General features: G+C 35.1%; 1 protein-coding gene and 1 long non-coding RNA gene across 3 annotated transcripts in view; one reads left to right on the top strand and one right to left on the bottom strand.

Annotated features, from left to right (window-relative positions):
• Positions 1-841: 841 nt before the first annotated feature.
• DEPDC1 (DEP domain containing 1) lies at positions 842-20,213 on the bottom strand. Of its 2 annotated transcripts, XM_045897430.3 has the most exons (12): positions 19,854-20,213; positions 17,719-17,984; positions 14,177-14,333; positions 13,607-13,725; positions 13,067-13,197; positions 11,659-11,706; positions 8,114-8,254; positions 5,965-6,816; positions 5,347-5,519; positions 3,443-3,619; positions 1,948-2,133; positions 842-1,238 (listed from the first exon to the last, which is right to left on the bottom strand). In XM_045897430.3, exons 1-12 carry the CDS (start codon positions 19,899-19,901, stop codon positions 1,098-1,100), a joined length of 2,439 nt encoding a protein of 812 aa, XP_045753386.1. In that variant the 5' UTR covers positions 19,902-20,213; the 3' UTR covers positions 842-1,097. The 2 variants fall into 2 exon arrangements, with proteins under 2 accessions (XP_045753386.1, XP_045753388.1); XM_045897432.3 differs by lacking the exon at positions 5,965-6,816 and having other exon boundaries at positions 19,854-20,065.
• LOC123858329 (uncharacterized) overlaps positions 20,156-25,337 on the top strand; it is a 268,636-nt gene continuing 263,454 nt past the window's right edge. Inside the window, exon 1 of the long non-coding RNA XR_006794140.3 lies at positions 20,156-20,283. This is a non-coding gene — a long non-coding RNA (uncharacterized LOC123858329). The remainder of the gene's footprint in view (positions 20,284-25,337) is intronic.

Genomic DNA, 25,337 nt, shown 5'->3' with positions numbered 1-25,337 from the left:
ATTTACTTAAATGCTTATAAAAAGTGTTTAGGGACTGATTTTTAAAGTTGGCTGAATATTGGAATTGCCTCAAGAGTTTGAAAAATACTGATGCCTACTGATATAGGGTAGGGCCTGAGCATGTATTGTTTTAAAACTTTTGGTGATTCTAATATGCAACAGTTTGAAAAACACTAGCTTAGAGAACTGTTAACATAACTAAGGAGATCAGTCTTCAGCTGAAGGCCATCCCATGACTTGATTTCAGGGGATTTATTGTTATTTTAAGTATCTGATAGGTGTATCTCCCTTGACTACAAAATAAATAAAGGAAGAGATTTTCTATTTTATTCATCATTGTCTCTTCATATCTGGAATAATAAAAGGCACATAGTAGTTGCTAAATAAATATTTTGAATGAACACGTGATTGCCATATACTTCTTTTACACCACTATCTTCTAGTAGATACATGAACATAAGAATGCAAAAGATATTTATTGAGAAATTGAATGATTGAAGCAGTTGAGATAAATGTTTAAAGCAAACTGAAGACTTACATGTGCATATTTAAAAAACACATACATATATAAATAGATTAAAAGTAGAAAAAGAATATACAAAAGAGTGCAACATTTAGCATAGAGAATTCACTGAGTTTTTCAATATTCTTCACATTCTTATACTTAGAAACAAGGGTACCCCTAAACAAGTAGTACTTTAGCTAATATTCATAAGCACATGTACAGATAGAGTTAATTTCTTTTAAAAACCGAATTACAGCTTAATCTTGATAAACATGTCAGTTTTCAAAATTCAAGTAAGTAAAATTTTAGCACACACCATAATAGCTTTTGCAGGTGTTGTATTAAAAAAAAAAAAAAAGATTGTTACTGGTTAAAGTATCTGGTACCACTTTTGTTATTTGCTCTCAGTTGAAACCTATTAGTTTCTTGGCAGTCTTACACTGATAAAAAATTACTTTGGTACCTCTTTACATACGTGTTTTATTTAGAAAAACCTTATTAATAAATAGACTTCTTTTTTAGAAGCTAGATTCTTAGATATGGCTTCATTTACCAAAGTTCCATAAGTATTACATTGTAATTTTTAATTCAGTTAGTACCTTAGACTACGAAACTTTGATTTTTTTAAAATTAGCATTGGTTGTTTGATTGTAGGTTTGTCACCAAAAAGTACTGCTTCGCTCTCCGTGGTTGGGAATCTTTTCTGATATATCAAGGGATATTCCTTCTGAAACTTAAAAATGAGGTGAGAAATTAGAGGGTATTTTACATTTATTATCCTAGCTGAAGCCAGTGTTCAACATTTTATAAGAATTCAGGGCCTTTCTCAAACATGTATTTCAGAAGTGAGTATACTTTCAATTTATCCTTGCCTTTTCCTTTGCTTTCTCATATATGAAAGGTATAATGTAAGATTTCTTAGATCCAAGTTAGCATTAATATTCTAGGATTCTCTTCTGATGTATTCTTCTCCTAAATTCCAGATCTTCCTTTCCATTTGTAACACCTATGAAGGTCATAATGATCAAATATTTCATATTTGAGTATCTCAGACCTGGAATTAAACTTGCTGGAATCATGTTGCTACTGAATTTTGATGGAGATAAAAATTCTAAATGGTAATAATGAGTCACTAAAAGTTATGTATTATAATCAAAATATTTTAATTGTTTTCCCAGGCTAATCTAAACTATAATTATAAGAAGTAAAGGAAGAGTATCTTTTATTATTTTTTTTGAGTATCTTTTATTATTATTATTATTATTTAAATTTCAGGATAAAGAGTAAAGCCAGGCATGTAGGCTATATAAATAGCCTATATATATAGTATCTAAAATCCAAAATACTAAAATGAGAAATTAGATTCTAAATGTTATTAAATAACAATCAGCAACAGCATATTGAAAAATATTACATGATTGAGAACTTGTTCATTCTCTTACCTGTTTTAGTTTTTTCCTTTTCTCCTTTAGAGGCAAACTCTTGTTTTTAATAATATTCTCTAAAAGTTCTGCAATTGCAGCTTGTGAGGTAGACACTTTTTGTTCATCAAACTCCCGAGCACTAATCTGCTTGCAGTATGAATACGTTGGCAAAGGAACAATCAGTCCATCTCTAGGATTTTTAATCTGTTGTGAACGAAATGATATAGTACAAGTCATTAATTCTGTTCACGTTCCTATTTGATAAGGGTTCTTTCGATGGGATTTAGTATTAATTTCCCATCAAACAGTCAATACTTTCAGGAAACTGTATTATGCAGTACAGTAGTGATAAATCCCAGAATCTAAATCCCAGACCCACAATCTACTCGCTTTGTAGCTTTCAGCAAGTTATTGTACTACTCTTGGTCTGTTTCCTCATCTGTAAAATGGGGATTACATGAGATAATGTATATAAAGTGCTCAGCACAGAATAAGTATTAAAGTCATCCATCATCATATTGCCATTAACCATGTATTTTATTCTTTTAACTACAAAATAAAAAATCAAAGTGATGTTTTAATTCATTTTAAAACATTAATGTTCTGACATAGTATTCATCTACTGTTTTTGAGGTGTAGAAGCATGAGCAGATACTATATCATCTGCTAACAGAAGGAAATTGTAAGGATAATTATGATAAGCCAGGGCAATATTAGAATGATATATATGGGAAGAAACATATATGTGAAATATATGTGCTGGGCAGCCAAAGATTGAAAATAAGACATCTTGTTTTTGGTTACTCAGTATTCCTGCTCTCCTTCTTGTAATAGTCGCTTCCCATTCCAGCTCCACTATCCTCACCCCACCCCCCTTAAAGATTTTACTTATGTATTTACTTGAGAAAGAGAGAGCGAGAAGCAGAGGGAATGGGACAAGCAGATTCTGCACTAAGTGTGGAGCCTGATGTGGGGCTCGATCTCACGACCCTGAGATCATGACCTGAGTTGAAATCAAGAGGCAGATACTTAACTGACTGAGCCACCCAGGTGCCCCTGTCCTCACTTTTTTTGAAGAGCAGATTCTCTTCTAATCTATGTAGAGCCAGAGTATGGCCCTGTCTCTAATGCACTCACCCTCAACCACCTAAAGGATGTGTATTTAGCCTAGACTGAGCCAGAGTCCATGTGAAGAACTTTTAAATTGGTAGGTAAAGGGGTAGTTCTTTTTTCCTTTGGATTAAAAATGCAAGTCTGTGCCTTAAGAGCCTTAATCAGCCATGTGCCCCCCATTATGTGAAGGAGCCATTTGTTAAATATAGGACCAAAATGGAAATAAGAGATGGAAACAGTTCTATTGCTATTTGAGTCCCCAGATTCTGTCTATATTCCCGACTTTTAGAGGTTATTCCTGTGTGCTAATAAAGTCTTCCTTTTTAATTAGGCTAGTTTGAGATGAATTTGCCACTTGGAACTGACTAATGCAGAGAATTTTAAGATTTACAATACATACATAGCCCTTTTTTAAGTAGTCAAGATGTTTATCCACTGCAGTCTGTAAGTAAGAGGGTACTTGAAGAATTTCCTGGTGATGATCCATTAAGAAAGAAACTAATCTTGCAGCAAGAAGCTCATCAAGATCCACTTCTTCAGCACAGCATAGCACACACCGAGAAAAAGTGTTTATCATCTAGAAACATATTAAAAGATGTGAATTTAAAACCCTAAGGTTTTATATAAATAAGAGTATCAGTAATTTCTGGGTATCATGCTGAAGTACTGAGATAAAGTGATAAGCAGACTTCAGCTTAAAAATGAGGACAATTAATTACATTAGAAAGGTAAGAATATGTTATTCTTTTTAAAGTACTTGTTAAGTATTTCTTTAATGTAATTCCAAAGGATTATAAAGGGCTTAGCTTTTTCTTTAATTTTGTCACAATTTTATTGGTAAGTACCATGGGTTCCATTAGTATCATATAGATATGTCACTTAAAGAATGTCGAAGAACAATGACTTATTATATTAAATTAACCCCATAAAACACGAATTAGGAGAATACATAACATGTAAACATTAGTGGTTATGAGGTTGGTACCATTTAGCTTTTGGAATTCTGGAAAATAGCTTTTAACCCTTATTCCATCAGTCTTTAAAGACAACTCATACATACATTTTTCAATTCCATCATAAGGAGTTGTCAAATCCTGGGTTAAATTTTGTGTTTCAAAACTCATTTACTTGCATTCATATCCATATTACCCACTAAGTGTAAGACACACAAACACATACCTCATTCTAAAATAATTAGTTATCAGAATTCTAAGTATTTAGCACATGATAGATGAGGAACATATTTATTGAATTGAAATATTTTTGGTTTTATTCCTACATGTCAGACATGTTTTCCTCTCTCCTTCCAAGAGAGTCCTCAGCTTTTTATTCTTCTCTCCTAGCTTTGTAGCTCATTTATTTTCAAAGCTCCAACTACTACCTCTCTCCAAATAATCTGCCTTCTGCCCTAATCTTTATCAGGCTCATGTTTCTAATAGTCTGTCGGATAAATTTCACTTGGATGTCCTATAAACTCAAACTCAAAAAGTATAAAACTGGAAATTATTTCCTTTCGATTCATGTCTTTCAAAGTATATTCCTCTACAAACTTCTCTATGCCTTTTAATGGTGTCACAATTATTCAAGAATAATTCTTCCTCTTTAGATTGGGTCTATCATTGCTAAAGAACTGTCTTTAATGAATGGAAGAATAGAGCTCAGTTCCAGATTCCTTGCTATAAGAAAATCATCTGAAGCTGCACTGAGGAAATGGCAGCTCTTGAAAAGAGAGAGCGAGCGAGCGAGAGATCAGATACTATTTTAAGAGTTCATTTCCAATCAATATCTGTATAAAATGCTTCCACCCTCATCCACTACTGCTTCACAGTAGTTTGTTCCGATTTCTTGCCCACAATGATATGCTATCCTAATTCACGTATTTCATCAAATACAACTTTCCCACTACCACAATATTTCTATTAATTCTCTCCTTTACAAAGTTATAGTGCCCTTATGCTTTTAACTGTGCCTATATCTCCTCTTTCTTCCCCACCAAACAGAATTGGCTCAAGGTAATGGAATATGGTCTGATAATCCGGGTCAATCACTATGATCTGTTAGGAGTGAAGAAGCAAAGTGCTCAGACAAGATAAAGATCAGGATATGAAAATTTAGCATACTAGGCACAAAGGACTAATGTAGCAACATTCTGCTACTAGGAAAGATACTTTTAAGAGCTTTTCTATCCCAAGAATCTAGGTTTTGAGACAACAATATCACTCAAGTAAGTACTTTTGGATGATTTGCTTTTCTTTTTTTAATTTATGAACCAAGGCTTATTCTTTCCTTCAGAAATCAACTTACCAGTGATCTTGTACCCATTGCATCATGAAGTTGGGGCATATCAACATTTTGACTCATTCGGGAAATCATGCGCATTAAAAGTTGAAGCTTTCTACGATTTGGTGGGGGCAGTAACAAGCAACATAACTGTAGTGCATCGATGGCAACCCTCTCTAAATGAGGTTGTAGCAAACCTAGGAGGCAAAATTACACCCCACCACCGAAAAAAGTCATCAATGACATTAGTTGCTTTCAAACTATGAGCATACACAATTACATAAAGAATACTGTTATATAAATACTAAAATACATTTTAACTGTCCCTAGAAATTTCCACATTCCTCAAAAGCATGGTAGATTCTCATTGCTTTCTTCATAATCTATATGAGTATTAATATCCTTTATGTACTACAGATAAATAAAGTGACTCAGAGTAAGTTAAAATGAGGTAAAAGAAATAAGGGTTTTAGTTAAGTAGAATAAATCTTGGTTATGCCATGACAAAGTCTTTTACAATAAAAACCTTTCCTTTTGGAGGAAAAATATAAAGCAGTTTCAGAGAAGAAAAGACAGGTAAACAAAACACAGTTAGTAAACACTAAAAGTTAATATTACATGCATCAAAAGCATCAGCCTTACTTTGTGTGCCAGTCAACACAGAAGAAGCTGGAGATAAAGAATTTTCTGAAAGTTCTATTGTACTTTTGCAGAGTCTCTTATTGATTGTGGTACTAGACTCTCCGAGTTCACTTTCCATAGCTGTTTGCACACTTGTGCTGCCTTGTCCAAGATTTGGTTTCACAGTAATTTCAGCCACTGGCATATTGATATAACTATTCCTTCTTGTACTACTTCTTAAAAGTAAACTCTGAGATCTACAAAGCTGTTTTGACTTGCATTTCCCATTACATAACTCCTCTTGGTCTTGAACAGTCAAAGTAGAGGTTCTCTTAAAGCCAACACAGAGTGGCTTTTGATTACTTTCCTCTGAATGAAGATTCATTAGGGATTCCTGTTCGGTCTTAGACTCTAAAAACTGCTTATTATTTTGTTCTTCTATATTCAGAACAGATTGATGGAAGACATTGAAGACCTCTTTACTTGAACTCCCTGGTAAGTCTATAATTCCTTCTAAAGAATGGCACCTTGGTTTGATGTTAGAGGATAGAACATGCATACTACTTAAGCCTATTAAATTATGACAACTTCCTCCCATTATGTCATTAGCACTGGCTCTTCTATTTTTAAAATTAACTAGCTCCATTTTCTTAGCACATTTTTCTTGAAATCCTTGATCACTTATCTGCAGTCTCTTAGTAGTATCTGATTCTTCTTTGTTTTTGTCTTTATGAAGCAGACTGAGAAGAAGACACTCAGTTGATTTGAAGGAATTCAAATTGTTTAAGCGAAGGATTTTTGAAGACTGTGGATCATCTTGGATTTTATGTATCCCACTGGATCTATCTGAAACTGTGACGTAGCCACAAACAACTACCAGGAAATGAAACAAAAATTAAGATGCAACTGTGTGACAGTGGGCAAAAATAAAACAAAAACAATAGTAAAGTTAAAAAAAAAAAGCATCACTATAGTATATATTGTTAGTACAGTACAAATAGCAGTTGCTTAATTCAGAAGCCACTTAAATAGGACACATGCAACATACAGTTACAAAGTGCAAGACTAGAGGCTTTCCAACTTGTGATATAAATAACTTTAAAATTTACTTCAACAGTCTAATTAAATTATAATTGAGTCAAATACATTAAAAAAATAACTGGTTTCAGTCTACGAGTATTAGAAAGCTCTTAATTATAAGACAACTATAGTATAATAAAACTTAAATATTTGGTCTTTGTCTCTAGTACCTGATATAGTGTTCCTAAGATGCTTGGAATTTCCAGAGTGACAGGAGTCTTTTGTTTTTCATAATGCACCTGTTTGAGTACATCTGAGTTTATGCTAATGAGGAGACTTAGGGCTGGACTTGCTTAGAAGTTTGGAATTTTCAGCCTACCTCAGAACTCCCTGGAGGAGAGGAGGATGTGGGTTGAAGATTGAGTGCAATCACCAATGACCAATGATTTAATCAATCATGCTTATATAATTAAATCTCAATTAAAACTCTGAAGTAACAAGGCTAAGGGAGCTTATGGGTTGGTGAACATATGGACATGGTTGGGAAGATGGCATCCCTGGAGAGGGTATGAAAGCTCTCCACAGCCCTTACTTTCATATCTTGCCCTGTATACTTATACTTCCATATGGCTGTTCCTGACTTGTATCCTTTATAAAAACTGGTACTGTGAGTTCTGTGAGTTATATCAATTATTAAGCCCAAGCAAGGAAGGTTGTGGGAACCCCCAAACTGGTAGTTAGTTGGGCAGAAGTGTGAGTAAGGCTGAGGACCTCATTAACAGGTGGTACCTGAATGGAGGGCAGTCTTGTGGAGCTGAGCTCTTAATCTGTGGAGTTTGCATTCACTCTGGATGGTGAGTATCAGGACTGAAGGATTTTGTCCCTAACTTGTGGGGTCTAATCTAACTTTGGGTAGTCAGTGTCAGAAATGAATTGTAGGACATTCAATTGATGTGGAGAACTGGTGTTGGAATGACATATTTGAATTATTGGAAAACAACATAACAGGAACCAGAGTATTCCCAAATTTTAAAATAATTCATAGCTTGCCACCTTCATATTTACCTACACTTTTAGATCTTTTAAATTATGGGAGACTTGAAAAGGTTAATAAGATAAATTTAAATAGTAAGTAAAAGTCCATACATACCCAAAATGCTTACAAATAATTCATAATATTCAAAGGTAAGCAGAGGTTCAGGGAGATCTAGAAAATAATCTGCTATTGTTCTGAATACATCTCGTTCAAATCCAACATAAGTTGGATTACTCATATCATTATTTCTTGGCCCTACGAAACAGGAGGCAAAAAAAAAAAAAATTGGCAAAATGTATTTTATTTTAAATAAAAATTTTAAATATGCCTGTAAAAAGTATAAAACCTGTATTTCATGAAGGAGCTAAGTTTAACAAATTCTGTCACAATTCAAAAATTTAAAGAGTTGTGCACATCTCATTCTTTCTCATTATGTTTTCATTAGAAATACGCAAGCAACTACTAGCATTTTGTTTTAATATTTATATACCTGAAAATTGTATATAAGGCAAAATTTGAAATATATTTTAAAGTATTAAGGTTATTTAATGAGATTTTATTACAATTCATTTTATAAAACAAAGAATATTTAGATAATGCAAATAATCCTTCTAAATTATCTTTTGTAAATTTACATTTTCATGAACAAATTTTACCTAACACAAAGCATGCCCTTAATGAATTTAAATAATGTCTTTATATTTCCATTTCATTAGCTTAATGTTCTTGAAAGAATCATTCCTGCTCATTATTGTTTTACTCAGAAATAAAAAAGTGAAGCTCAGAGTAACTTGCCTAAGATGAAAGAGACATTGGTGGTAAAACTAGAATTAGAACTTAGAGCAGTGTAAGTGAGAGCTAGACCCAGGACCTTGAGGTCTAACAATATTTAAAGTATGCTCCATGGACTACATAATCAGAATCATCCAATGTGCCTATTAAAAATATAAGTTCCTCTGTACAGACCAGAATTTATGGAGGTGAAGCTAAGAATTACTGACTTAAAAATGTTTGCTTCTGGCTCACTAATTTAGTAGTTTCCAAACGCTGATCTGGGAATCTTCACTATAAGAATCTTCTCTGTGGAATCAACTGAATGAAACCACCTAATGAATCAACCGAATCAGAATCTTTGGCTAGTTTCCTTAGTTACTGTAATATGCACTCAGGTTTGAGAGTCTATCTTTCTTTCTTTTTTTTTTTTTTAAAGATTTTATTTATTTATTTGACAGAGAGAGAGAGACAGTAAGAGAGGGAACACAAGCCCAGGCAGAAGGAGAACCAGACTCTCCGCTGAGCATGGAGCCCAATGTGGGGCTCGATCCCAGGACCCTGGGACCATGATCTGAGCCGAAGGCAGACGCTTAACAACAGCCACCCAGGTGCCCCACTATTCTTTTTCTTTTCTTTTCTTTTTTCTTCCTTCCTTCCTTTCTTTCCTTTCCCTCTCTTTCCCTTCCCTTCCTTTCCCTTTCTTTCTTCTTTCCTTCCTTTCTTTCCTTCCTTCCTCCCTTTCTCTCTCCTTCCTTTCTTTCTCTCTTTCTATTTCTTTTTCTTTCTTTCTTTCTTTCTTTCTTTCTTTCTTTCTTTCTTTCTTTCTTTCTTTCTTTCTCTCTCTCTCTTCCTTACTCTTTTTTTTGTTTCTCTCTTTTTCTCTTTCTCTTTCTCTCTCTCTTTTTTTTTTTTTTTTTTTAAGATTTTATTATTTGACAGAGAGAGAAAGAGCACAAGCAGGAGGAGCAGCAGGCAGAGGGAGAAGCGCTCCCTGCTGGGCAGGGAGCCTGATGCAGGGCTCCATCTGGGAATCCTGGGATTACGACCTGAGCCCAAGGCAGAAGGCAGATGCTTAGCCACCCACATGCCCCACTGTTCTTTCAAGTTAAAATCTTACTCTTCCCAAACCCAAATAATCTCTCTTACTTCTCTGTCTCCAAGCTTTTGTATTGTCATAACAAATGTGAGCTCATGCACTAAAAAAGGATTAAAGGAAACAAATCACACACATTTAATAGCTTAAAGGCTAATATGGATTTTCGTAGAGCAAAATAAACATCTTCTTAAGGAGGATAAGAAATATTCTCAATATGTAGAATAAAAAATTTTGATAATCATTACAAAATTTTCTAAGACAGAAAATACACCTACTAGAATTAAAATACAGAATTTATAGTTAGAGAATCTAGGTTTGAATGCATAGCTCTTTATATTATCAGTAGATCTTCTAGAAACAAAAAATCTCTTCTAGAAAAAAAACATAATAAATTAATATATTAATCACTGATTCCTGTATGTCACAGGATTACTACAGGGGATTAAATAATAACTACAAGTCTAAATACTACCTCTGGCTAGATATATTGTTAAACTGGAATCTAGTAAATTACATATTTGGTACCATTTAGGTATAACATAGACTGGTAAGAAAGGGAAGAGAAAAAAAATCCTTCAACATGGGATGTCAGAGAAATCCTGAAAGTCTAAGTATCGGAGTTGCTAACCATGAACCAAGGTATGAGAGAGAAGGGCAGTTAGGTGAGGGAAGGTAGAAAGAGAAACTGAAAAATTGAGCTTATGATTAAGACCTTTACCTCAATTTGATAAATAAAATCTATCACTTACATTATTTACTTTATTGCTATTTATTCTGTTATTTTGTCATATTGACACCCAGTGGACAACAGGGAATATATACCTATCTTGAACATCATTAATAAAATACTCATTTCATAAGAACTAGAAAAATCCTTTTATAACAAAACTATCAAAATATAATTTAACTTTTGATGATTTATTATTTATTTTTAAGATTTTATTTATTTAACAGAGAGAGAGAGAGAGAGCACAAGCAGAGGGAGAAACAGGCTCCCCACTGAGCAGGGAGCCTGATGTGGGGCTCGATCCCAGGACCCTGGGATCATGACCAGAGCTGAAGGCAGACACTTAGCAGACTGAGCCATCCAGGCACCCCACTTTTGATGATTTAGAAGCATATATTTCTGCATATTTTTAAAATTGACTTTTAAAGCAATTAGGGCTTTATACTTGAACTAGGGTCTCAAATTATAAAAATCAGTTATTACTGATCATTATGGAAAAAGCTTGATGAACAAGATGCTAAAAAAATGGTTTGCTGATTAGTGACAGATTTTTTTTCCCCATAAATATAAAAGTCCCATTAATATATCTGATGGAGTACAAGCATGTCATGAAGCACCTCAGTGTTGAAGCCTTGTATAATGGCAAGGGGACTAAAGTAGATTTTATGCGACTTTATTTCTGATTGAATCTTTCCAGCTTGTAAGAGCTATGTTACTTACAGGTTGCTATTTGAATTCTAGAGGCCTCACTAAGACAACTGATGTAGGTTATACCTAAAAATTCTGTAAGATCCACTAGCCTATGATTTTATGATTTATGAAAACTGAACCATAAATGATGAGATTGAATTATAAAATCATCATCTGCATAGAAAAAGTTAAGGACTATTCCGCATGCAAGGAAATGTACTCAGTTCTACTAGATTGTCATTTAAACATCAAGAGAAACTGGCATACTTTATCAGGACCTCTAAGAATTATTTTAAAAATCTCCTTAGTTCTTGTTAAATGCTATGAATATGAAACATATATATACATACATATTTTGCTTGTTTAACTTACAATTTGCTAGACACTTCATGGCAGATAATACCCAATGAGGAAGGTCATCTATACAAAAAAATATTTACAGTTTAGAAAATCACACAACTTTTATGATAGTATATTAAAATTTTACACTTACTATATATATAATTATATGCACACACATATATGCATGTGTATATATAATGCATGTATGTATATACATGTATATTATCAGGATTAAAAATTATTATATGTTTAACAAGACATAAAGCCAAAATAATATTTTAAAAGACAAGGTTAAAACTTACAGAGATCTTGAATTTGATTCTTTCCATGATACATAAACAATTAGTTATCCCAAAATTGAGGATAAATTATTTTGGTGGGGGTTCAAAAATAAATTAATGTTCATCCTTTGTCCACTACTACCATGTTTTCTTTATCCTCATTTCCATTCTAATTATAGCTATGCTATTAGAATATTACTGATTTGAGTGAGATCTATGATTGAAATGAGCTATATTTGAATATTAGGGTTCTTTCACAGTGAGGCTTCCTTAAAATCTTTCATTTGCCACTAACTGAAATATGCTGCATAAAATCTAGTAGTTTTTTGACACCCATCAAAAACCATACATACACTTGATTTGAAAAGTTTATGGTTATAAAGAACAGAAAGCTTGAATAAGATAATATACTATTAAGTATGTGATTTTAGGTAATGAAAGGTGGGACTGGACCAAAGCCATATGCATATGCAACATGACTCTTAAGTTTTTGCTTTTTGTTCCTACAGTTTAAACCTTAAAGTTCTTGCCAACAGAAAGAAACTCAACTAATGCATGCCAGTTAATTCTCCAGGCAGCAATTGATTATGAAAAATGAGTCAACATTTTGAGATTTATTGATACATTTCTTGAAATGTTAAGTTTTGTAATGCACCTGGCTTGAATTATATCCCTAATTTTTCCATCTTAGATCTATAATCAATACATTATATAAATATATATAATACAAAGCCAGTAATCTTCAAAATATCGGCTTTGAGAGTTTGGGCTTATTTTATTGTGTGTTACCTCAGTTTTGCGTATATGTCTAAACCTGTGTAAATTTATATGTAACTACTCACGTAAGCTCCAGGAAGTCATGGGCCATTTTCCTCTTGTTCATTACTAAATCTTTAGCATAATGCCTGGTACATTGTAGGCCCTCAGTAAAATGTAGTTATATGCATAAATACCACTTAGGGGCTAGAATAATAGTATGAATAATATTAACTTAAAATGATTACTAAAGCACCTATGATAAAATAATAATTTCCCCTTGATGCTCTCTCAGTTAAAATATTCTACTTTCTATATTTTTAGTCTCTCTGCACCCCCACTATAGCTGTAACCTATGTTAGCAAGTTTAAAAGATTCCAACTTCTTTTACTGATACCAACCTGATTTGTCTTGTAGTATAACTATTCCATGTTTACTTGTATTGGTCATGTTGTACATTACGTATTGAGGAACCACTTGCTTTGGATTTATGAGTTCTTCTAGGGATGGCACACCTAAAATGGTTTGCAGGCTAAACAGAAGAAAGAACACAAACTTCTTTTTCTCTATAAAATAAGTGGAATAGGATATAAATATGAAAGAGTATTAAAGGCAAACAACGCCATCAGAATATTTCTTTTCTTAAACCAAACTTATAAGATTTATACTTAGTATCCACTTTCAAATGTATTTATCTTAGTAAACTTGAAAGGATTCCAATATAAGACTCCAAACTATAGGTATAACTTTGATTCAAAGAAAAATAAATCATACTGAAAACATTCTATTTCTACTATACTAGAACTATAACAAGAGAATTTATTAAGAAACGCATGTAAGTTAAATTGTAAGATTTTTTGCATTTGTATTATCTCGATAAAAATGTCAAATTAACATTCTAAACACCTCTGGAACTTGGTTAGAGCTTAGTTTTAGCTTACTAGATTAGAATAACATATCTCCAAACTTCTTCAACATCTTCCTGGCTTATTTCTCTATTATCAACGGAGTTTTCTTGATCTTCATTGATCATTTCATGGTTCATTTTCTCTGTATTTTCCTGGAAAAAAAATTACTTTGGTTTAATATATTATGCTCAAATTAAGGAAATACTGAACTGGCACAATTCCTAATACTTGGCAATTTTATTGGTAAACAGTCTAGTGATGCTATAAGGTAAGTATCACTTAAAGAAATAATGTTAACATACAGTAAAAGAGCTTTTTGCTTTTGTAGCTGCCCCTACCACCCTCAAATCAATTTAAAACAAAACAGGCTTAAATTATACAAATACTATTTCAAGTATGTCTCACTACCATTTTAATTATTGCTCCTATGGGTTCTATGTTCTACTGTAAGACAATTTACACACATATTTTTGGAACACAATGTAGGTTAAGAGACTTCAGTATTGGCTTCAAATATTAAAGACTTACATACTTTTAATGATTTTATAATTAAGTACATGGTAATTACATTTAAACTAGTAATTAGTAAAAGGGATGTTTTACCTGAGAGAAATGTAATCCAAGTTTTTTAGGAGTTCTACGAGATAAATTTCGTAATTTAAAAATGCTATCTTTATCTTTGGAAAAGTTTTCTATGCTGTTTTTTCTCAGTTCTGGATGCCTTCGTGGAAGACTTTTAAGCGGAGAATTTGCAGGAAATCTGGTTTAAGAATAATATGCAATTAAGTAATGTAAGATCAGAAACAAATTTTTAATGCCTGTTTATCTAAAATAAAAATCACAAAAGAACTGAATTTATTTATATTGCCAAGGAATGAAGATTCTATATAAATAGATTTTCCCATTAAACCTTTAAAAAATATTTTAATAGTTTCCTACTTTCCTTAGTATACTGTACATATTTTAACTTTATTATCTGGATAATTCAGAGTTATTATTGGGATCAATTCTGTTGAAGAAGAAAATGGTTCCATTTTCTAAATTTCTTTGACAAGCGATCTAATTTATATATATTTTCTGACCTTTGTCCATTGTGCTTGTTCTAATTTCCAGACCTCGGTCTCTGTTACTCCTTTTGATTATAAGGCTTTTTCCCCCCTCCAGTGAAATAAAAAATATTTCAAAGATACAAAAAAGTACAGAAATATAGACAATATCCATGTATGTAATCATCAACTAATGCAATTTTTAACATTTTACTAAAGACTTCATTATTATTTTTTTGTTAAATCAAAGAAATTCTTTGCTTATTCTATTTCTTTCTCTCTTTCTGAGGGAAGCCATTAACTTGCAGTTAGTATATTTCCTTCTTGTTCATGATTTTATACTTTTAATAAATATTCATAAACAATATATACGGTTTGGTGTTTTTATATTCTACGGTATCTTACACATTAAATATACGCATAAGTTTTTCGTGACCTCAGAAGTTCTATTATATTCCACAGTCCTAAAAATACATTTTTATATTCCTTCATAAGTGTTTTATTTTCATATTTAGGTATTTAATCCATGTATAACTTATACCAAGTTCCCATATACAGTTGACCCTGAGGATGGGTTTGAACACTTATACACAATTTTTTTAATAAATGCAATACAGTATTATAAAAGTGTTCTCTTCCTTCTGATTTTCTTAACTTTTTTTCTCTAGCTTACTTTATTATAAGAATACAGTTTAGGGGCACCTAGGTGGCTCAGTCGTTAAGCGTCTGCCTTTGGCTCAGGTCATGATCCCAGAGTCCTGGGATCAAGCCCCGCATCGGGTTCCCTGCTCCGTGGGAAGCCTGCTTCTCCCTCTCCCACTCCCCCTGCTTGTGTTCTCTCTCTCACTGTCTCTCTCTCTCTCTGTCAAATAAATAAATAAAATCTTAAAAAAAAAAAAGAATACAGTTTATAATACATGTAACATACAAAACATGTATTAATTATGTATGTTGTTGATAAAGCTTCTGGTCAACAGTAGGCTATTAGTAAAGTTTTTGGGGTCAAAAGTTGTATGTGGATTTTCGACCATGCAAGGAGTCAGTGCCCCTAATCCCTGCATTATTCAAGAATCAACTGTATGTATGGGTTTGCTTTTTCAGTAGTTGTTTTAATTTACTTTAAGCCCAGATATCATATAGGGCAATTCTCCCTTCCTTGTTCACTTCAAAATTGTCTTGAACTTTTATATTACTAAATGAACTTTAGAATCTGCTTGTCACATTTTATAAAAAAATTATATGGGATTTTGAATGAAAATGACCTAAATTTATATATCAATTTTGTGAAAAGTGACTTTTTTATGATATTAAGTCTTTTGATTCATCAACAGGATATCCTTCTCCACTTATTACCTTCAATACAATTTTATAATTTTCTCCAGTAAGGTTTTACACATTTCTGGTAAAGTTTATTTTTAAGTACTTTATAATTTTGTTACCATTATAAAAGACTAGAGGCAGAGAGACTAGTTGAAGAATTACACAGAATTCCGGGTAAGAGAGAAAAATGGTCTAACAAAAAGAACTATCAGGGTGGAGAGAGAAGTGAACAGATAGAGAACTACTGAAGCAGTATAACAGACATGGTTTGTTAATTAAATCATATTTAAAGGGGAGAAGAAAGGAAAAGAATTAAAGCATCTAAAGGAGAAAACAGTGCCATTCATCTAGGTATAGATATAAGAAGACAAAATTTAGGTTAAGACATGATACTGGTTTTTCTTTATGTTATATCTGAAATGCCTAATGGGCAAAAAATGGGTCTAAAGCTCAGGAGGTATATTTGGGTTGGAAGTTTGAAAGTTAAAAGGAAAGTAGATGAAGACATGGCAATAGATTGCCCAGGGAGAGAGGTGAAGTAAAGATAAGTCTAGGACCTTAAGAACCAGTAACAGCTAAAGGATGAATAACAGCAAAGGAGCTCACAAAGGTGACTAAGCTGTAGTTAGGAGAGGAAGGATTGGTAGGTGTTCTACAAAATGAACTATTCATATGCTTGTTATTGCAATTGACTTGTACAACATAAATCATCTTTGATACAGAGGCAAGAATTAACTTATAAGACATTTCATTTGAAAAGTACTAATTTTGTAGAGAAAAAAAGCATAGGTATTAGAATCCAAAGACCTAGTTTAATGATTTATGAAACAGAACCCTGTGTGCATGAGAGAAAAAGCAATTGTGCTGGCCTGAGGGAGTCAGAAAGGCTCCAGAGAAAGCTGAAATACAACTGACAGGAGAACAAATGTATTTACTAATCTGACAAATGTCCATAGCGTTTCAAGGTAGAAGAACATATTTCAGACATATGTAACAAGATTAAATGAAGCATGGTCTCAGCTTCCTCATCTGTAAAAAGGAGCTAATACCTATCCTGCTTAACTAATCCAGGGATTAAATAAGAAAACATATAAATCATAAAGCAGGGCTTCTGATACATGGTAAATCCTTAATAAATATTCTTTTTAACTTATGGTATATTTCTTCTGTTATTTATTATATAAAGTTTGCTATTATTTATTTTATCACATTTATTCTTAGATTATATAAGATTATATGTTAGTTGAGGGCAAGGACCTGTGAGGATTTGTCTTACAATTCCTCAATCTATGAAACTAAAGGTTAATAATGATCTGTTCTTGAAATGTTACAGCTTTCAGAATATGAAAAAGTGATAATATCTCACTCTATTTTATTATATATACTACTTAACATTTTAAAAGTTTTTTTTAATTAATTAATTTTTGATGTAGTGTTCCATGATTCATTGTTTGTGCATAACACCCAGTGCTCCATGCAGAACGTGCCCTCTTTAATACCCATCACCAGGCTAACCCATCTCCCCAACCCCCCTCCCCTCTAGATCCCTCAGTTTCTCAGAGTCGATAGTCTCTCATGGTTCGTCTCCATTTTAAAAGTTTTAATTGTACAGCAATTAACTTTAACTTCTAAGTGCTTTTAATTGTACTAAGAGCAGTAAGTTTTATAAAGAAAACATCTCTTCTGAAGAAGCTGCAATTTTAGTAAAAGTATTATAGAAGTGGCGTTAAACTTTATTGTTAAGTAATTCAGTTTTGCAGTTATTTATCTGTTCAGTACCTGAATAGCTGACTGTTGTCATCAAGGTTTTCTGATCCCCATCTGCCTTTGATATCTTCAATTACATGATTCTTAAGAAATTTTCTCAGCAGTTGGAGAGTCTGTTGCCTTGTAACTTCAGGACCAAAATTGTTATTATTTCTTAATAGGTCGTAAAGCCAATCCACTGCTTCTTCTGCTGTAAAACAACTGCCATATTTTTTAAAGTGTTGCCTGTGTTTTCTTAGAGGCATTCCCGCTCGAAAAGATGTGGTAATTTCATTCCACTGCAGAAAGAAAATATTTTTTAAAATATTAAACAACAAAAATTAAATATCTTACTGATTTGAAACAAATTAGACAATGAAAATTATTTTATTCACATCTGATTACATTATAAACTTTCATGACAAAATCATTCATCTTATTTACTACAGAAAATTTTATATCTTATACTGATTTCTCTTTATTCTAGCATTGTAATAATATTTCTTTGTAATAGTTTTTGACTAAAAGCACTTCATGGTCTGGTTGGCTTATTTAGGAAACCTACAAATAATGAAGAACTGCAGTGAATCTGCCTTAGTCTTCAATAGAGAAAACATTTCTTTCTTTTTTTTTTTTTTTTTTAACCTCAACCAGTATTAGTAAAATGTTAGTAGCATTTGCGTCAGACACTGCTTTACATTCATTACTTCACTTTCATTCTCACAATTCTATGACTAGGTACTATTACTATTCCATTTTCATATAAGAAATATGAAGCACAGAGAGATTTAATAATTGGACCATGGTCACACAGCTAAGTGATGAATCCAGGCATTCAGACCCAGGTTTGATTGACTCTAGAACCTGCATTCATAACTACTATGCTGGCCAAACAAAATTCATGGCAGGCAGTAGTTTTACTGGTAAAATATCTTTAATGTTGAAATACCTTACGTATTTACTATAGTATTTCTTACATGAAGATTCTAACAGCAAACATAGAACAGAAGGGTAAATTAACTAAGCTTTAAGTCCACTGCATATTGAATAACAGTGATGTACCTACGTTTTAAAAAATACACATATTTTCCAAATTGTCCTCAAATAACCCAAACTTTCAGGTTTGTGGCAGCTCTAACACTGGAGCACCAAGGTGGTGATGGTGGTGGTGTAAAATACACACATCACTCTTTAATTGAAAAATTCTATATTAGAGGCCAAGAAATCGGATTTGCAACCCCAACGATGCCACTGCTAGCTATGTTATCACTTATATAATCAATGCAGCCCCGACACCCACAACCAAAATTTAAGAGCTGAAAACACAATAACTGTTCTTTTCTTCCCAGCACACCTCCACATTTCATACATTTATTTATTCAAGAAACATACTGAGCTGTAACTTACCCATAGGATGACAGACTTTCACATACAGTATCCTCTTGGGATATCCTTTAAGGTGGCTGTATGCATTATTAGCCTGACTTTACCAATGTGGAAACTGGGGCTCAGGGAAGTTAAGTCACTCTCCTAATTCCACGTACCCAGCGGCACTGGACTCTACTGGATTGAGAATCGAAATGCACAAATCCAGTGACTACCAACAGTGGTTCCCGTTGGGTATCTTAACTATTCCGGGTTTAGTTTTGCAACGGGCAGCTGTTACCTAGCGCTATTTCAATCGGTAGATCCTGCATTAAATTCTCCAGGCCCAGCAAAACGAAGCTGTCACATTCGGGCTGCCCCCACTCTGACACTTCAGAGTAACGCAACTCTTTCTAAATTCTTCTTGAATCCTGATGGGGGTAGAAAATGAGACGTGGGGAGCGGCTAAAATCGGAATAGTCTATGACTTTCCAGGGCACGCCGACACCTGCAGGCACAGGAGTCGCTTAAAAAGGCTGGAGGATGATGCGCAGTCCCGGGGACGCGACCCTTCGGACTCACGGCTCACAGACACAGCCCAGACCCACAAAGAAGGGGGAGAGGCGTGTCCCGCAAGGGTTTCCCAATGCCTGGTAATTGCCCCCACTTCCTTTTCAGCGAATCAAGGCAAGGGGCTCTGGGACCCAGCTGTCCGCCCAAGACGAAACTACGAACGTTCTCACGTGAAGGTGGCGGCGGCCATCGCGGCGGCCGGCCCGTCCAGTCGTTCCGCGCTGTCTTACCAGTTTGGTGGCCCGATAAGGCCCGGGAGGCACACTCCGACTCGCCATTCCGCCCGGCGGGCCCGGAGGTCTGTCAGCGGCCCTCGCGGTGCATGGCGGCGTCAGGCGACCCCAGGGCTCGGTGGCCCCGACGGCGGCGAGGCTGGGCACAACCGTCGGCCGCGCCGCCAATTTGAATAGCGCAGAGGGCCGCGCTGATTGGCCGCGCCTCCGAGTCACGTGGCGCGCCGCCAGGACCCGGCCGCCGTTGGCCTGCGCCGTGTTGCCTCTCAGGGCTGGGGCGCGAGCGGCGGTGGCTGGCGCCGTCTAGTCAGCGCGGGGGCCGGGCCCGTGGGACGGGCTCTGAGCCTCACCCGGCTGTCCTGGAGCTGCTTCTCCTCCCTCTTGCGGTCACAGGCGAGGCGGAGTCGCGTTTCCACACTCAGAACCGGTGAGGCGGTTTAGCCACAGACTGGATGGTTTGGAGTCCAGGTTTTGGCTTAAGGGAATTTGAAATTTGAAAAGAAAAAGAAAAACAAACCCCAAGCCTTTTTTGCCTGGCCCTACAGGATCTCCAGCAGTGGTTGGCGTAGGGGCGTAGCTTTCTCCTGACAAACCCCTTGGTTTCGCTTTTATAAAGCTTCCTGGGTGTATGTTGCAGTGCTCTCATCCTGGTACGTCTTAGCAGGGGCCATGATCCCGTTCTCCCCAGTGCAAAAATGTAGGGTATCCCCTTCCCCTTTAATTCCGTGGTAAAATGGAGCATAAGTAGATTTCCAGTAAGTACGCACAATGAAGGGCTTGGGAAAGGTTATGTAAAACTTGCCAAATTACTCCCCTAAAGAAAATCTACCGTCTTTATAAGAATCCTGGTTATGGGGGCGCCTGGGTGGCTCAGTCGGCTAAGCGGCTGCCTTCGGCTCAGGTCATGATCCCAGGATCCCGGGATCGAGCCCCGCATCGGGCTCCTTCCTCAGCGGGGAGCCTGCTTCTCCCTCTCCCCCTGCCTGCCACTCCACCTGCTTGTGCTCTCCCTCTCTATCTCTGTCAAATAAATAATAATAAAAAAAAAATCTTAAAAAAAAAAAAAGAATCCTGGTATGTTTAAATCATGATTATACACTTAAAAAATGTCATTTTGCAAATGTCATAAACTAAGTTCTGAACGTTGAAGAGACTTGCCCACAGTCGCACATCTCCTTGGCAGAGGTTAGACTTCATACTCTTAATAAAATCTCTATCACCAGTCTGAAACTGATACTAGGAAAGCCTTACTACAGCATACTGAGAGGTTGCTTGAGTGATTTGAAGGTGTAGAATAATTAATTCGGAAATTAAACAGTAATTTAAAAGGATAGGACTTAGCAAAAAGTCGAGGTAAGGGAAAGTGTTCTAAGGAAGAGTAGTATAATGGTCTGCAGTTTATTTTAGCTACAGAAGTTAAGATAATTTAGATGGAGATACATCTGTTTTCTGAACAGGACCAGTGGATAGGAATTTTCAAAAACCACTTGGTAAACGGGAACAATCATCTAAATTTTACAGTTGTGTTAAGGAAAAGTAGAATGATAGATGTTACAAAATAATGTTAACTATTGTTTATCTGGCTTTATGACATATTGTCCTTTCTTTTGCCTCCTATTTCCCTCCAGAATGACATGGGGATGAGAATGTGAAGCCAAATTCATTTTGCATTTTTGCCTAGCTCCTTAGTTGAAAATTATCTCATTACAGCCTTTGATACAGCTTAATATTACCTAAGTTTCTAAGACATAACCTGACAGAGGATACTATTAATGGCACAAAATTAATTTAAAATTACAAAGTATCATCTGACATTTTTTAGAGGGTAGCAGGAAAAATAAATCCAAACTTTTCATAAGAGAGTGGTTGGAGAAGTCCTAAAAAGGCATGCAACAAGATGTAGGTGTCACATCTTGAGAAAGCCTCTGGGACTCTTTTTTTAGGTGCTTTCATTGTGTCTGTGGACTTGCTTTGCATCATTCACCTTCATGTTGACTGTTTCTGTAGATAAGAAAATATCTGAAAGTTAGGGTTTTGTCAGATGTTGGTGGTTTATGTTTCTTTAGTTAACTTTGTATATGTCTGCTCTTAGTAACTATTTATTGATTTTGTAGTTTGATTCTTGGAAGTAATTTTATTTCTTTCATTACCTGGTTTTTGGGACTCACTTCACTATTTTTTTTCTTCATTCCTCTACCTCAGGATTTCTCAGGTGGGTAAAAAAATCCACCTCCTTAGGATCACGGAATACCTGTTAAAATGCTGATTCCTTGGATTCCCTAAACGATTTTGGGGGAGTGTGTGTGTGGGGGGGCGGTGAGTGTGTGTGGGGGTAGGAACAGGGTACATTCTTAGGGATAGAGGAGCCTGGATTTCTAAAGATTTCATGGAGTTGAGCTGTTAGAATGCCCAAAGGCCACTACTTGTGGACTCTTTATGAGAGAATATGAACTACTGTTAATTCAATCTTAGAGCTGAACCTAATCCTAATTAATAGAACAAATATTAGAACATAAAATAAAATGTAGTATCACCTCTTAAATATGATGAAACAAAATATGATGAAACACAAAATTTTCTTACCTAGACAGAGATTATCTATCTCAGTAAGCTTTTCCCACATTGTTTGCAGTTTCATTTAGTCCCACTAGAATAGAAGTTCCATAGCAGAGACTTTATCTAATTTGTTCACTATTGTATCTCCAGCTGCTAAACAGCACATAGTAATTTAATAAATATTTGGTGAATGGATGAGTTTTTCTTATCACTGAAAACAAAGCTTGCATATGGGTGATATATATCCAATTATCCTTTTCTTCCTGGAAAATTTTTATAAAATATGTCTGCATGTTTGTAAGACTTATTTATTTTTGAAGTTTAGCCATTCCATCATTCTATATATGTAGTTATGAGTGTGATTTCATAAATCTTGACTAATATGTTGTCTGGTCTGAGAAAGTTTCCTCTTTTTCTTTTGAATTGCTCCAGTCTGTTTTCTTCCCTGCTTTTGAACTGTTATTGGCTATTTGATGTCCTGGGCCTATCTTATTTTTCTAATGTCCTTCCTTCTGTGATTTTTATTTTACTGTTTTTTTTCCCCTTTAAGTTTTTAGAGAATTCTTCCAACTGAGTTTTGAATTCAGTGGTCTAATTTCCTTTTACACCTTTATGTTTTATAGTAATTCACCATATAATGCTCAGAAATGACCTTCTTCTTTGAACCGCTGATTTTTAAAAAATATTTTATTTATTTATTTGAGAGAGAGAGAGAGCATGAGCATGGGGAGGGGCAGAGGGAGGAGACTCCCGCTGAGCAGGGAGTCCAACATGGCTCCTCCCCAGGACCCTGAGATCATGACCTGAGCCAAAGGCAGATGCTTAAATGACTGAACCACTCAGGTGCCCCAATTGCTGATTTTTTTATTGTATGCATTGATTTGCTTTAATTTATATATATATATATTTTAAAGATTTTATTTATTTATTTGAGACAGAGAGAATGAGAGAGAGAGAGCACATGAGAGGGGGGAGGGTCAGAGGGAGAAGCAGGCTCCCTGCCGAGCAGGGAGCCCGATGTGGGACTCGATCCAGGGACTCCAGGATCATGACCCGAGCCGAAAGCAGTCGCTTAACCAACTGAACCACCCAGGCGCCCCTAATTTATATTTTTTATGAGATTTTTTGTTTGTTTGCCATCAGTAACTGAGATGAATCCCAGTAAAGACTTGTTAAATCCATGAAAATATAAAGTAACTTATTTTTTTATTTTGCTACCATCCATTTCCCAAGATCCTGCATTCTCAAGTATGTAGACAGCTATTATATTTTAGGGTTAGAAGTATAGTTGACACTCATTGTTTTGTCTGGCATTTGGCTCTCATTTCTCTTGGGAATAGCATGCCTCCTCATTCAGAGAACTAGTTCTACTACTATAACATGTATTCTGAATGGACTCTTCCATGTTCCTTGCTCTCAGGAATGAACACAATATAACTGAGTTATAGCATTCTGCTCCCCTGATTCAGTGAGGTGGTCATGTGACCAAGCTGAGTCAAGGAGAGTCCTTTGAGATTTTTTTTCAAGGCTTCCTGCTTGGGTCAAGCAGGAAGAGCCTTCTCTTTCTGGTAACTGAATTGAGAAAATATGAGCCAGGAGTCAATGCTGGCTATAGTTATAGCTGAATGAGACTTCTACTCTGTAAAATACACTGATGCGTAAAGAGAAACAGAAATGAAAGCTAGACGGTACTAGTTTTAGTCTTTCTGAGGCTCACTTACATCTCTAGAATTTGATTACATGGTACAACTTTTGTTTGCTTGTATTTTTGTCATTTACCATCCAAAGATCTCCAGTAAAATAATTTTTTCAAGAGTGCTAATTATGATGATATTTCTTAGGAAGAATGCCATTCAACTCCTTGGTAAGGTTTATATCATTTTAGTATGTTACAGAGCTCAATATAGATAACAGAGAAACCATATAACTACATTGGGGAGATTATCAGGATTGTTCACAATCAGGTTTTGGCCTTCCTGAGGAGCTTCTCACATGTTTTGACTAAGCTAATTTTGGGACTTAGGACTTTTTTGTCTTTATTTGGGGAGTTTTACCTCCTGAGACTTCTAGTCTCCTACCTAGTACACAGTATATGAAAGTCCCTAACTTACTTCTCCAAAGCTTCTAGTAAATCCCATAGTCTCAAACACACTATGTAAGTCTACTGAAGCTTGGGAAGAGGAGGATGACAGGGACCTGTGGTCAGGCTGCCATATTCCATATTTTTCTGTGTTGTGTTTTTATGTAGTGGAACAATTTATAGTAAAGAAACATCTGGGGTTAAAAAGACCATGAAGAATTCAATTATGTGATTTCCTTTTCTCCATGTGAGATTATATTAGCCAGCCTCCAAGACAGCCCCCAGTGATTCATGCTTCTTGGCGTTCATGTCCTCGTGTTGTCCCATCACAAACCAAGTAGGGCCAACTTGGGTAACCAATAGGATTTTGCAGAAGTGAGTGTGAATCTTAACACTAGGTCATAAAAAGAATTCCTGTTCCTGCCTTGCTATCTCTTGGATCATTTGCTCTGGGGGAAGTCAGCTGCCATATCATAAAGCTATTTGGACAGTCTTTTGGAGAGGTCCCTGTGGAAAGGAATTGAAGGCTTATGTTAACAGTCAGCACTGATTGAGTAAGCCACCTTAGAGTGGATTCTTCTATCTCTACTCAAAGTTTTGGATGACCAACCTTGGACAAAAGCTTGACTGCAGTCTTATGAGAGACCGTGGGCTAGAACCACTAAGCTATATCTGGTATCCTGACCTGCAAAGACTAATATAATAAATGTTTATTGTCTTAAGCTGTTGTTTGAGAGAATTGTTACAGAGCAATACATAACTAATATAAAGATCCTCATTGTTCTTAAGAAATCAATTTGATAAATGGTAGAGTTTATTCTGATGGAGAAAATTGGGGGAAGAAC

This window comes from Mirounga angustirostris, unplaced genomic scaffold (assembly GCF_029215605.1).
Source record: "Mirounga angustirostris isolate CCGP_5_RB_7025 unplaced genomic scaffold, mMirAng1.0.hap1 SCAF_4, whole genome shotgun sequence".
NCBI classification, from domain to species: domain Eukaryota; kingdom Metazoa; phylum Chordata; class Mammalia; order Carnivora; family Phocidae; genus Mirounga; species Mirounga angustirostris.
This window is presented reverse-complemented; position numbering and strand designations above follow the sequence as displayed.